The 12,122-nt window shown below is 51.4% G+C and overlaps 1 protein-coding gene across 1 annotated transcript in view; it reads right to left on the bottom strand.

The window, feature by feature from the left end:
- Nucleotides 1-6,000: 6,000 nt before the first annotated feature.
- NALF2 (NALCN channel auxiliary factor 2) overlaps nt 6,001-12,122 on the bottom strand; it is a 28,377-nt gene continuing 22,255 nt past the window's right edge. Inside the window, exons 2-3 of the mRNA XM_025849047.2 lie at nt 9,288-9,459; nt 6,001-8,900 (exon numbers count right to left, since the gene is read on the bottom strand). Coding sequence (XP_025704832.1) covers nt 8,515-8,900; nt 9,288-9,459 — 558 coding nt within the window. The 3' untranslated portion in view covers nt 6,001-8,514. The remainder of the gene's footprint in view (nt 8,901-9,287; nt 9,460-12,122) is intronic.

Genomic DNA, 12,122 nt, shown 5'->3' with positions numbered 1-12,122 from the left:
GGCCTGTACCCGGGAAGCGCGGAAGTGGGAGAAAGAGGCGGACTGGGGAGAGCCCGGTAGGCAGGCGCCGACGGACCCCCGCGCCAGGCCCGGTTCGGCAGCGTCTCCGCCTCCCCGGCGCCTCCAGCTCGGGTAGGAGGAGCCACAGCGCCACCCAGCGGCCGGTGGTGGGGAACGGCAGTCAGGGCTCTTGAGTGGTCCCAAAGAGAGGGGGCAGCTGAGTGGAACCGGGCCCCAGAGGAGCGCCTGGAGGCAAGCGAGTGTGAGCGTGGGGTACACAGGAGTTGATGGGCTCTTAAGCCAGACCCTCCATTCACTTCGCCCACCATTCCATCTGGCAACGCGGCACTAGATGAATCTTACTCTAGGTCAGCCGATGATATTCCTCTTGAAATCAAAACTCTTCCATGGCTCCCAAGGGGTCTCAGTATAAAGCCCACATTCCCCAGCTTGACCGTCCAGGTCTTCTATGTTTTTTGACCTCAGGCTGTCTTTCAAGCTTCATTCCTTGTCGTCTACTCCACACATCCTACCACCCCTCACTCCCGCCCAAATGAATCACTCATGGCCTCCACATCCATTGACTTGGTGAACCTTTACTAAGGCACTGGGGGAACAGGGAGAAGACAGACAAGATCCTTGTCGGCTCAGAGTCTACATCCAAACGAAAAGCAAGGCAATAAACAAGAAAGCCAACGTGTAAGAAGATCGTTTCACATAGTTATCAGCACCAGATCATATAAAAGGCAGGGTGGCATGAGAGTGCCTGGAACAAGAAGGCACTACCGTAACTAGAGTAGTCAGCAAAGGCCTTTGTCCGAAAGTGCCATGTGAGCTGAGATCTGATGATCTCCGAAAGAGAGTGAAGAGGAGTCAGTCAGCCTTGCAAAATTCCGGGGGAAGAAGAGTTCAGACTGAGGAAGGCCAAGTACAAAGGTCTCGAGACAGGAACAAGCTCTGTATATGAGAGGAAAAGAAATAAGGCAGGGTTGCTGGAGGATGGTGAAAGGAGTGTACTGGGTGAGATTGATGACAGGCCAGGTAAGGCCCCTCGGGCCAAGATGAGGAATTTGGATTCTATTCCTACTGAGATGGGAAGCTAACGGGGAGGGGTTTAGCAGGGGAGGGGCAAGATCTGATTTGCATTTTTCAAAGATAGTTCTGGGTGGACTGTGGCAGGGGGACAAGACTGGGAAGCAGGGAGACCAGTTAGGAGGCCACTGCAGTGGCCCAGGAGAGAGTGATGAGAGAGAGTGGCCTGGTCCAGGTGGTGACAATGGAGGTGGGAGAAATGGTCAGAATCTCATAATCTGAGCGATTTCTGTTCATGCTTTTTCCTCCTGACCAACCCAGGAGCTCCTTGAAGGCAGATTCCCTGACTGAGTGATCTTCGACTTCCCACCTTACACCCCTAAGCAGTTGGTCTAAGAGGTGCTCACTGGTTAGTGAATAGATCTGTGACCCTCCACAGAGGATGTGACAACAGAGAACGGCAGTAAGACAGAAACTTGGGCCTGGGGTGGGTCTTCTTTCTAGTTCCTCTGATGCACTTCTCCCTTTTCCCTTCTGTGTCCCCCAGTGTCTTCTAAAACTGTTCTGAGAGGGAAGGAAAGTAGGAATTATGAATCCCTCCTCTGTGCTAGGAACTTTCACTTATATGACTTCACTTAAATGAATTTATTTAATCTTTATAACACCTAATCCCATTCCTTCATTTTAGAGATAAGCAGATTGAAAACAAAAAAGCAAAGGGACTTGATGAAAAGCAAAATCGTCATGGCAAAAAAGTATTCACAATTTTGAGTCCTATATAAATTCCTTCCCCCATTTCACACCCTCATTCTGTTTCTCTGTACCCATTATCCTAAGGTCTTTTCAGCCTCTTGTTAATTGCTAGCATTACACGATGCATAGAAATTTCAGAGTGAAACTGCAGGTCTTGAAGAAGATTCGGGGTTTCCTGAAGTCAGTGAAAGTGATGTCGAAGACCATCACTAATGTCATATGAAGTCCTTGATAAATGGTGCTTTGGCAGAGACAGACCAGTTACCACTGGCAGAAGAGAACACTGACCTGGGTAATGACAGGATCAAGGCTTCAAAGCAAATGACTCAACTCTCAAAGGATTATAAGAGGTCCTTGGGATAATTGAAGAAGCTCTCTAATTTTGGAAAAACAAAACAAAACTGTTTATGATGGTGCGCGGCAAGAGGCACTATTGTGTTCCCATGCACTTTGGCCAGGAAATTATGTTATCCCTCAATGCTTGAGTCATTCGTTGTTCATTCTATGAATGAGTGCATATTTGCAATTATTTATACGTTTCAAAAAATCAAAAATATTGTCTCCGTTTTCCATTTTCTTTCTCAAGACAAAGTCCCAGTCAAACTCTTTTGCCCTTTTCCCCCACTCTACTATGAAGTGTTGGTCCCTACTTCAAGTGGATTCATTGTAAGTGGCCTTTTTCTAGCACCACTTATCCTCAAAGGACAAGGACTTCATGGAGCCCCCCGCCTCCTCTCCATCCGTGATAGGGAAGCCTGGCTGCACATGCGCATTAGAACCTCTTGTGGAGTTTGTGAAGCAATACTGAAGCTGGGACCCCAACTCAGACTAACTAAATCTGAATCTCTGCTGGGTAGGGGGCAGAGCAAGAGCTTTCCAGGTGATTCTGTTGAACTACGGCCCCCACACCTCCTTGCATATGCTGAGGCGGAAGGGACTGAGGCTGTGTGCGGTTAGCCTGAAGGGAGAGCACCAGGCCCTGGGCCCAGGGCAAAGGGGTAGCTCAGGGGGGGCATGTACAGGGCAGTCTCCAGGAGTCGAAGGGCAAAATGGGGCTGGCTGGGCTACACACATACCTTGTTTTATCACGCTTCACTTTATCACACTTTGCAGAGATTGTGGGGTTGTTTTGTTTTGTTTTGTCTTCTAACAAACAGAAGTTTTGTGGCAACCCTGCGTGGAACAAGTCTGTCGGTGCCATTTTTGCAACAGCATTTGATCACTTCATGTCATCACTACATTTTGGTAATTCTCACAAGATTTCGAACTTTTTCACTATTACGGTATTTGTTATAGTGATCTGTGATCAGTAATTACAACTCCCTGAAAGCTCAGAGGATGGTTAGCAGTTTTTTAGCAATAAAGTATTTTTAAACTAAGGTATGCACATTTTTAAAGGTTTTATTTATTCATTTGTCAGAGAGGGAGAGAGCACAAGCAGGGGGAGAGGCAGAGTCAGAGGGAGAAGCAGGCTCCCCGCTGAGCAAGGAGCCCGATGTGGGGCTCGATCCCAGGACCCTGGGATCATGACTTGAGCCGAAGGCAGACACTTAACCGACTGAGCCACCCAGGCATCCTGGGAGGTACATTTTTTTAGATGTAATGCTACGGCATACTTAACAGACTATGGCATAGTGCAAACATAACTTTTATACACACTGGGAAACCAAAACATTCATTTGACTCGCTGTATTGTGCTGCTCTAGAACTGAACAACACGATATCTCTGAAGTATGCCCGTACTTCCTTGGCATGGCTATGGTGTCTTTTACTCCGTTAGCACTGTGGGTATGTAGCCTCCTCTAGTCCCTCACCTTTTTTCCCTATGCCCAATGCCAAGAGAGCCTGGCTCTCCTAGTTGACACGTAGTGAGAGAAAAACTCGACTGTTAGAGTAAGCATATCATGGTTGCCGAACACAGAACATCATGTTATCTTGTGGATCTATCATGTGTGGGTCTTTTACTGCTGTAGTCCCAACATTGAGCACAGTGCCTGACATATATAAGCATTGCTCGATAGGTATGTTTCGATGAATGAATGACTGTGTTGAATAGAGGCAAGATGTAATAAGTACCATGAATAAGGTGCAACACGTGCAAAGTGTTCTAGAAGTACAGATCACTCTCGGCTTGGGAGAGGGGGAGTGTGGGAGTCTTCATAGCAGAGGGGGCGTTTGAGCTGGACTGTGGAAACCAGGTGAGGCAGTGATAGGTAGAGGTGGAGAGAAGCCATTCCAGGCAGAAGAAACAACGTAGGGGCACCTGGGTGGCTCAGTCGGTTAGGCGTCTGCCTTCGGCTCAGGTCATGATCCCAAAGTCCCAGGATCGAGTCCTGCACCAGGCTCCCTGCTCTGCGGGGAGTCTGCTTCTCCCTCTGACCCTCCCACTTCTCGTGCTCTCTCTCTCTCAAAGAAATAAAATCTTAGGAAAAAAAAAAAAGAAGAAACAACGTGAGCAAAGGGTAGGAGATGAGAAGGCACAGAGCTCATTCAGTGAACAGCCAGCTGGGAAATGTGGTTGGGACTTGAGTGTGGAATAGCCTCCAGTGGAAGATCAGACTGGTGGGATAGGATCAGAATATGCAGAGCCTTGAAATTCATGCTCAGAAGTTTACTCTTGATTGTATGGGCAACGTGAAGCCAGCTGACGTTTGGATCACAGGCGTAGTCTGTTCGCCTTGGGAAGTTTAGATATGTGCTGCATGGCGACAGTTCTTTCGCAAAATATTTCTGGAGCACCTCCTAAGTGCCTCAGCACCCTGTGCTGGGGGAGGGTGGGTTGGAGTTGGAGGGATTGAACAAGAGATGAGTTGGTAGGCCATTGCGGTAGTTCAGGAGAGAGCTACTGCAGGCCTGTGAGCGGCAGAGTGGGAGGGGGTGGAAAGGAGGGGAAGGAGTTGACACATGACAGAGGTAGAGTTGACAAAACTTGGTGACCATTTTAAGTAGGGGGTGAAGGGGCACCTGGGTGGCTCAGTCGGTTAAGGCTCCGACTCTTGATTTCAGCTCAGGTGGTGATCTCAGGCTCGAGTCCCATGTGGGGCTCTGTGCTCAGAGCGGAGTCTGCTTGTCCCTCTCCCTCTGCTCCTCCCTGCCACTCTCTCTCTCTCTCTCTCTCTCTCTCTCAAATACATAAATAGATAAATAAATAAATAAAATCTTTAAGTGGAGGTGAAGAACAGAGAAAAAAGCCTGAGCAGTGACAATAACAATCAATACTTGTGCAGCTCCTTCCATGGCAGCTGTTGTGCAAAGTGCTTTAGGTTCGCCGTGTAATTCACACCATAACGCTTTTGACAGATGAGGTCACCACGGCTCAAAGAAGTCAAGGAACTCATGCAAAGCCGGACAGGCAGGAGACGGCGGTGCTAGATTTTGCGCTCACGCGCTCTGGCTCCAGAGACGACGCCCTAACCTCCCTGCTCTGCTGCTCTGGGGGGTGTTGGAAAAGAAAGCGCTGCTGCTTTCTTGGCAAAAGAATTCAGAAGCTGGGTGAGGACACCAGATTCCCTCCTAACACATGCCCTCCCTTGCCCTGTTTATGTGAAAAGCTGGTGGTGGCAGAGGGCTCTGTCTGTCGCCCTTCCGGCAGTTCTTCCCGGGTGCCTTTCACTTCTGTGCTGGGTACACGGGCCCCTAGGGAAGCCGCGGGGGAGACACACAAGGCTGGTAGACGACAACCCAAGGCTGCAGGAGCTATGGGAAACTGGAGATCCCCAGGCCCTGTGGGGACTGCAAATGTGTTTAGCCCCCACAGAGGTTTGCTTTCTGCAGACCCGAGCCAACATTTAGAAGCGAGGGGGCTTCACGAAGAAAAAGGCCGAGATCTGGCATCCGTAGGCCCACATTCCCACAAGACAACCCTGGACTTGAGCTGCCGCCTCCAGACTGCACGCACCCTGCACTTGTCACCACTCACAACCTTGGAGTCTGCCCTTCACCTCAGCCTGGCCCACCTCGCACACTCAGCCTTATCCATCTGATCGCTGCAGAAGGTTGATTTTGTGACTCCTTGTCTGAATGGCCTCCTGCAGAGTTTCCTCTTTTTTTTTTTTTTTCTGAGACTTGAGCCAACAAGCCCCCCCCGCCCCGCCCCGCCTCCGCAGGGTCAGTGTCCTCTGGTCCTGCCCCTTCCACAAGCCCTAGACTTTTTCCTCTTTCTCGCAGGGCTTGACGCCACAGAACAAAGCCATGAAGGGAGGGTTATCATCAAGTCTTACCATTTATTTCTTTATGGGGTTAAACAAGAGCAGAGAGGCCTCTGCCCCACAATGCAACAAAACAGAAAGCAGTACACATACAGAGACTCTCACCGGAACACAGAGGCAGGGGGGAGGGGAACAACGGAATCATAGCCAGGTGAGGGCAGAAGGGACAGGGGACCGCTAGGAATCCAGCTTGGAGACTCAGTCATAGGAACTAGTGCAAGAAAGGTCTACTCGTGAAGCACAGTGTAGAAAATGGCATAAGAAAGCTGCCCCGCTCTGCTGCTTGTGACGGAGTGCAGGGAGCAGCCAGAGGGGTGGTGGACGACCTGGGTGGTGAGGTGGACAGGGACAGTCAAATGACTTCGAGGTGGAGTGAGGTGCCCCTTTCCCCTGCCACTGGGCAAGGCCCTGGGCTGGTCTGAGCCAGGGGTCTCCTGGGCACTTGGTGACGGGGAAGAGAGGATGGGAGTCTCCAAGGGTCCGTTCTTTGGGGCCCTAAGGTCCCCCTTTACTTCCCAGTCCCTTTTCCCCTCCTGAGGCTGCAGGAGTTGGAAGGCAGGACCTAGGGTCTCTCACATCTACAGAAGCGTCTCTGGAAAGGAGCCAGCACCTCTTCCCTTCCCCAGCTGAAAAGAGCACTCTAGGGATGGGGCATGTGGCTAGGCCCGAAGTGCTGTGGGCCAAACAGGGGAGTGTGTGGGCAAGGGCACAGGGATCGGGGGAGGGAAATAGGCCGTGACAAATGAGAAAACTGGCAGGGAAGGACTCCCCAGTCTCATGGAGCCTATTCGGGACCCAGTGGAGGTCCTTGAATGATTCCCTCTCTCCTGGGGAGGTCTCCCATCTCTCCCCTGCCAACCACTTCCGGCTGTCCCCTCCCCATCCCCTTACTCACTGGCATCGCAGCCTAGGACACAGGCCCTTCTGGCACCGAAAGCCCCTCGGCCTGCCCCAGGAACACAGTTCTGGCTGCCTTTCTTGTCTGCTCCTATTGGCTTGTGGATGTCCCAGGCAACGTGGCTTCCCACTCCCAGGAGATCAGCACAAGGCTAACAGCCCCGGAGAGGCTTTCGAGGCCTCTTTTCTTGTCTAGCCCTTGGGCCTGACAAAGCAGTTCCAGTGTCTCAGCCAAGAGACACCAGAACATTCTCTTTATTCAGTGGGTCCTCTTGCCTGTCTCTGGACCTTCTCCAGGAAGGGGCAGGGGTGGCTGGATCAGGGGACCCGCTACAGGGTGAGGAAGAGTCTGATTGTTCCACAATTGAGATGGTAACCCACAGGGTCAGGGATGGGACGGGACGAATACTCTTTGGTAGGCTGGGAATGGGTACAGGGTGGGGACGGGGGAGGCTCATCTCTGGAAAGCCCTGGGGCGCTGCCACCAGGTTCTCCTTCATGGAGGCCTGGGCTAGGACAGAATGAGGGTGTATGGGGACCCAGGCCAGGCCTGACCCACTGGGCTTAAGTCCCTCCTCCCCATGGAGATCAGAAATGGAAACATCTTTGGCCTCAAGGCCAAGATCTCCAGGGCAAGAGTGGCCCTTGGGAGTATGTGCACCTTCTGTAAGATAATGGCCCTTCAGACAGTGGCAGTCTGACCATGTGCTATCAGCCTTCTGGTTCGAGGCCCAGCAACCGAGTTCCTGTGCTCTTTCCCCACAGGACTCTTTATGCAACACTTTCTGATTTGGGGAGCTGTCCTCGAGCCTGCCTTGACACTGATCATCCATCCTCCCCAAGCCAGGTGACTATAGAGGATTCAGCCATCTCTCTAAGCTCTCTGCCCACATTTCTCCCCTCCTATCCCTTTCCCTCCTCTCCTCTGTTCTCCTCTCCTCTCTTCTCCCTCTTCCCTAACTCCACTCTCTCTCACCACTCATTCTGTACCCCATTACTACCCCTCATTGCCTAGGGTGGTGGGGCACAGCTTCACTGGGGCCCCGACCTAGCCACGACTGTTCGCACCTCATCTCCCAGCCTGGCACTTGCCTGTGGCGGCCCACATGGGGCAAGGTGCGCTGAGTGGGAGGAGGGCAACTGCACCGTCTGCCATTGCCTGTAGGGGTATGGGCAGGAGGGAATTAAGGATCGTGGCAACAAAAGGAATGCGGAGGGGGGAAAGAGCTTCTCCCCTCTGTGCCCCCCAACATTCCCTGCAGGGCCAAGGCTGGGTGAGCAGCCTCCTTCCCTAGGGTCAGGGCTCTCAGCAGGAGTGGGTACTTCCAGCCCCCACTCCCCCCCCTTTTTTTTTGCTAAGCCCCATAGATGGGGACCTGAGGGGGGGCACCTGCTGCTCCTGCCGTTTTCTCCTGGATGAGTTTTGCAGCTCCCTGGGGCCCTCTGGCCGTTCTGTTGGAGCTGCTTGTGGGGTGGGGGTAGGTTGGGGGTGATGTGCGGCCCCCCATGTCCCCCCGCCCCCCACCTGGTCCTATACCTCCCACGGGAGGAGCCCCTCCCCCTCCACCCGGGGGGCTGGAGCTGATGTCAGTGTGTGGTGGAGGTCTGCCCTCCCTCCCTGCTGTCACTCTTCCCGAGTCAGGCCCTCATCTAGGGCAGGCAGTGCCTCCAGCCCCAGTCCTCCGCCGCCCTGGCCGCTGGAGAAGGACACCATGGTATGGAGGAGCATGAGAACAAGGACATAGAGCCGGATCCTGCTGGGGCTGAGGCGGGAGCCCCCAGAGACCGGCAGCAGGGAGGGCTTGTGGCCGATGTGGCCTGGGGGGTCATGGCGGGGGTGGTACTGGTGGTACTGTTGGTGGTAGTGGTGGAAATAGGAGTGGTGGAATTGCTGGTGGTGGGTTTTGGGGGCCTCAGTCTCCTTGAACTTCTTCTTCTCCGACTCACAGGAGACCCACTGCACGTCACAGCACTTGGTTTCCGGCCGCTTTGGCGAAGTATCCAGCAACCCTGCCAATGGATAAGGAAGGTGCGGTGGGGTGCTAAGGGGACAGATGGCTTTCCTAGAGAGGAGATCTTCAAAGCTGCGGCTGCTCTGGTAGCCCTGGCCCAGGCTCCTTTCCCCCTGCCCCTTAGCACCTTCCCTGTCTGGATACTTCTCTCCCAGGGATCCCAGACAACTTCTTGGGCATGTGGCGGATCGAGATGGCCCCTGTGCTCTTTGCCCCTCTTCCACTCAGCCCTGTCCCAAACTGGGGACCTCACTGCTCACTCTTCAGGGCACTAACCTGCTTATAATCTGACTTCCCTGTTGTCCTCCCTGCTCCCAACACCCCCAGCCTGGTGCCTGCCCTGGGCCCCCAGCCTCCTCCCTCTTCCGCAGTGCTCTGCCTTTACCTGTACAGATAAAGCCCGGAAGCCCTCCGTACACCATTTCCTCATTGTCAGGGAGTATAAAGGGGCACCGGGTCTGCACCTCCAGGCAGTACTGCTTGCAGGGCACCCAGCGCTGGCATTCCCGCTGGGTCACGCTGAAGTATTCGGAGCACAGCCAGGCCTTGTAGACCGCCTGTGGGGAGAGGAAAGAGCGTCAGCCCAGGCACCAGCCCCTTCCTACCTCAAAAGAGAGGGATGAAGGAGGGGGTGTACTTGCCCACCCACCCAACGCCAGGATCCAGGGGGCGGGGGAGAAGAAGGGTGTGGGTCAAGACCACTACATCCTACTCGAAAATCTCCCATCTCATAGCCCGAAGTCCCAAGGCCCCTAAATCTGCAGTCCTCCAAGACTTACATTTTTTCCTCCCACTGGTAAAATCACAAAATTACTCCTATGTCAGAGCAGGAAGGGGTCTTATGGGTCATCCCATCCAACCCTACTAGCTTAGTTGACCCAAGGAGGTATCCTGACTTGCCTGGAGTCACTTATAATGAGGTAGATTTCAGTTCTGTTCAATTCTGCAAACGCTTCTTTGGCCGATGGTGTAAGGTTTCTAAATTCAAGAAAGCGATGGAAAGAATAATCCTTGCCCCTACCTCCTTAGGGTGTTATGTGGATCAGATAATACGACACATGAGAAAATGTTTTGTAAACTCTGAAGTGCAACACAAATGTGAGGGGTTACTTTTAATGAAAACAGGAATCTGCCTTACCAGGCACCACATGTGTTTTAGAGCTCTACTTAACCCATGCTGTCCCGTTGGCTTCAGCCCCGGTGTGGGGCAGATAGCACGTTTCATTTGGAAACGTTCCTTTGCAGTTTCACTTTACAGTATACTTCCTGTTCCTCATCTCGCCCACCCCTACCAGGCACTGGGTCCTAGCTGAGGTTCCCTGCTCTATCCTCTTTGGCTATCATCAAGCCCAGCCTTTCTCCACAGTAACGCTGCTGACATTTTGGACTGGATAATTCTTTTTTTAAATTTTTTAAAAGGGCGCCTGGGTGGCTCAGTTGGTTAAGCGTCTGCCTGCGGCTCAGGTCATGATCCCGGTGTCCTGGGATCGAACCCCATGTTCAGCTCCCTGCTCAGCGGGGAGCCTGCTTCTCCCTCTCCCTCTGCCCCTCCTTCCTGCTTGTGTTCTCTCTCTCTCAAATAAATAAAATCTTAAAATGTTTTTAAATCAACTAATTAATTAAATTGAAGTAGAGTTGACATACAATGTTACATTAGTTTCAGGTGTACAACATAGTGATTCAACAACTCTGTGCTATACTCCCCACAAGCATAGCTACCATCTGTCCCCATACAACACTATTATAATACCACTGACTTTAATCCCTGTGCTGTGCCTTTTACTCCTGTGACTTATTCGTCCCATGACCGGAAGCCTGTATCTCCCAGTCCCCTTCACTCATTTTATCCATCCCTCCATCCCCTCCCCTCTGGCAACCTTCAGTTTGTTCCCTGTATTTCTAGGTCTGATTTTACTTTTTGTTTCTTATTCATTTGTTTTGCTTTTTAGGTTCCACATATAAGTGAAATCATATGTATTTGTCTTTCTCAGTCTGACTTATTTCAATTTGCACAATACCCTCTAGGTCCATCCATGTTGTCTCAAATGGCACTATCCCATTTTTTTATGACTTTTATTTTCATTCTTTTATATTCCATTACACACACACACACACACACACACACACACACACACACCATATCTTCTTTATCCATTTATCTAGCAATAGACACTTGGGTTGCTTCCATATCTTGGTTATTGTACATAATGCTGCTATAAACATAGGGGTGCATATATCTTTTTGAATTAGTGTTTTTATTTTCTTTGGGTAAATACCCATGGATTGGATACTTCTTTGTAGTGGGAACTGTTCTGTGCACTATAGGATATTAAGCGACATTTCTTGACTCTGCCCAGTAGTTGCCAGTCATATCCCCCTCCCATTTTTGTGACAACCAAAAAATGTCTCTGGCCGTTGTCAAATGTCCCGGGGTGGGGGGGGGCAGAATCATCCCCCATTGAGAACCACTGATCTAGCTCTTTGCTACTGAAAGTGTGGACCCGGACCAGCAGCATCAGCATCACCTAGGAGCTTGTGAGAAGCACAGAATCCCAGGCCCCGCCCAGACCTGCCGTGTCAGCACATGCATTTTAACAGGATGCCCAGGCAACTCTCGCCTATGAGGTTAGCCCTGCCCACATCCTCCTCATATCTTCAGGGGCACCTTGTTGCTTCTCACAGCAAAGGTTCTTAGATTTCAATGGGCCCCAGAATCCCCTGGGATGCTTGTTAAATAGGCAGATTAGCTCCCTCCAGTTCAGCTTCAAGAGGACTGAGGTGGGCTTAGGAATCTGCATTTTGAACAAGAGCCTTGGTCATTGTGCTGCTGGAAGCCTTTCAATCACACTGTGAACAACATGGACAGAGCTTCTTACGCTGACTTTAAACATGTACAGTAAAATACAAATAACTTCACCGTGGACGAGAACTTTCACAATGTATCCCCACAGCAGGCTTCTCCAAAGCAGGGGGTGGTGACGGGTGGTGCTGGTGGGTGGTAGTAGGTTGTAGTGCAAATCAACCCCTTGAGGAACAAAGTGTTGCCTGGTGCTTTGATATCTCACTGTCATCTCACATTTAACATGCTCTAAATCTTACAATGAAGTTCTTCATTTTTTTTTTTTTACTCCAAACCTGCCCTCACTTCCAAGTTTCGACCATTTCAATGAAGTGCCATGGCCAACTACCCAAGTATTCAAGCCAGAAACCTAGGCATCAG

Source organism: Callorhinus ursinus, unplaced genomic scaffold (assembly GCF_003265705.2).
Source record: "Callorhinus ursinus isolate GAN/ISIS: 27379988/994484 unplaced genomic scaffold, GSC_fseal_2.0 scaffold66, whole genome shotgun sequence".
NCBI lineage: Eukaryota > Metazoa > Chordata > Mammalia > Carnivora > Otariidae > Callorhinus > Callorhinus ursinus.
Note: the sequence above shows the minus strand (reverse complement) of the source record. Positions and strands in the feature narration are given on the sequence as shown.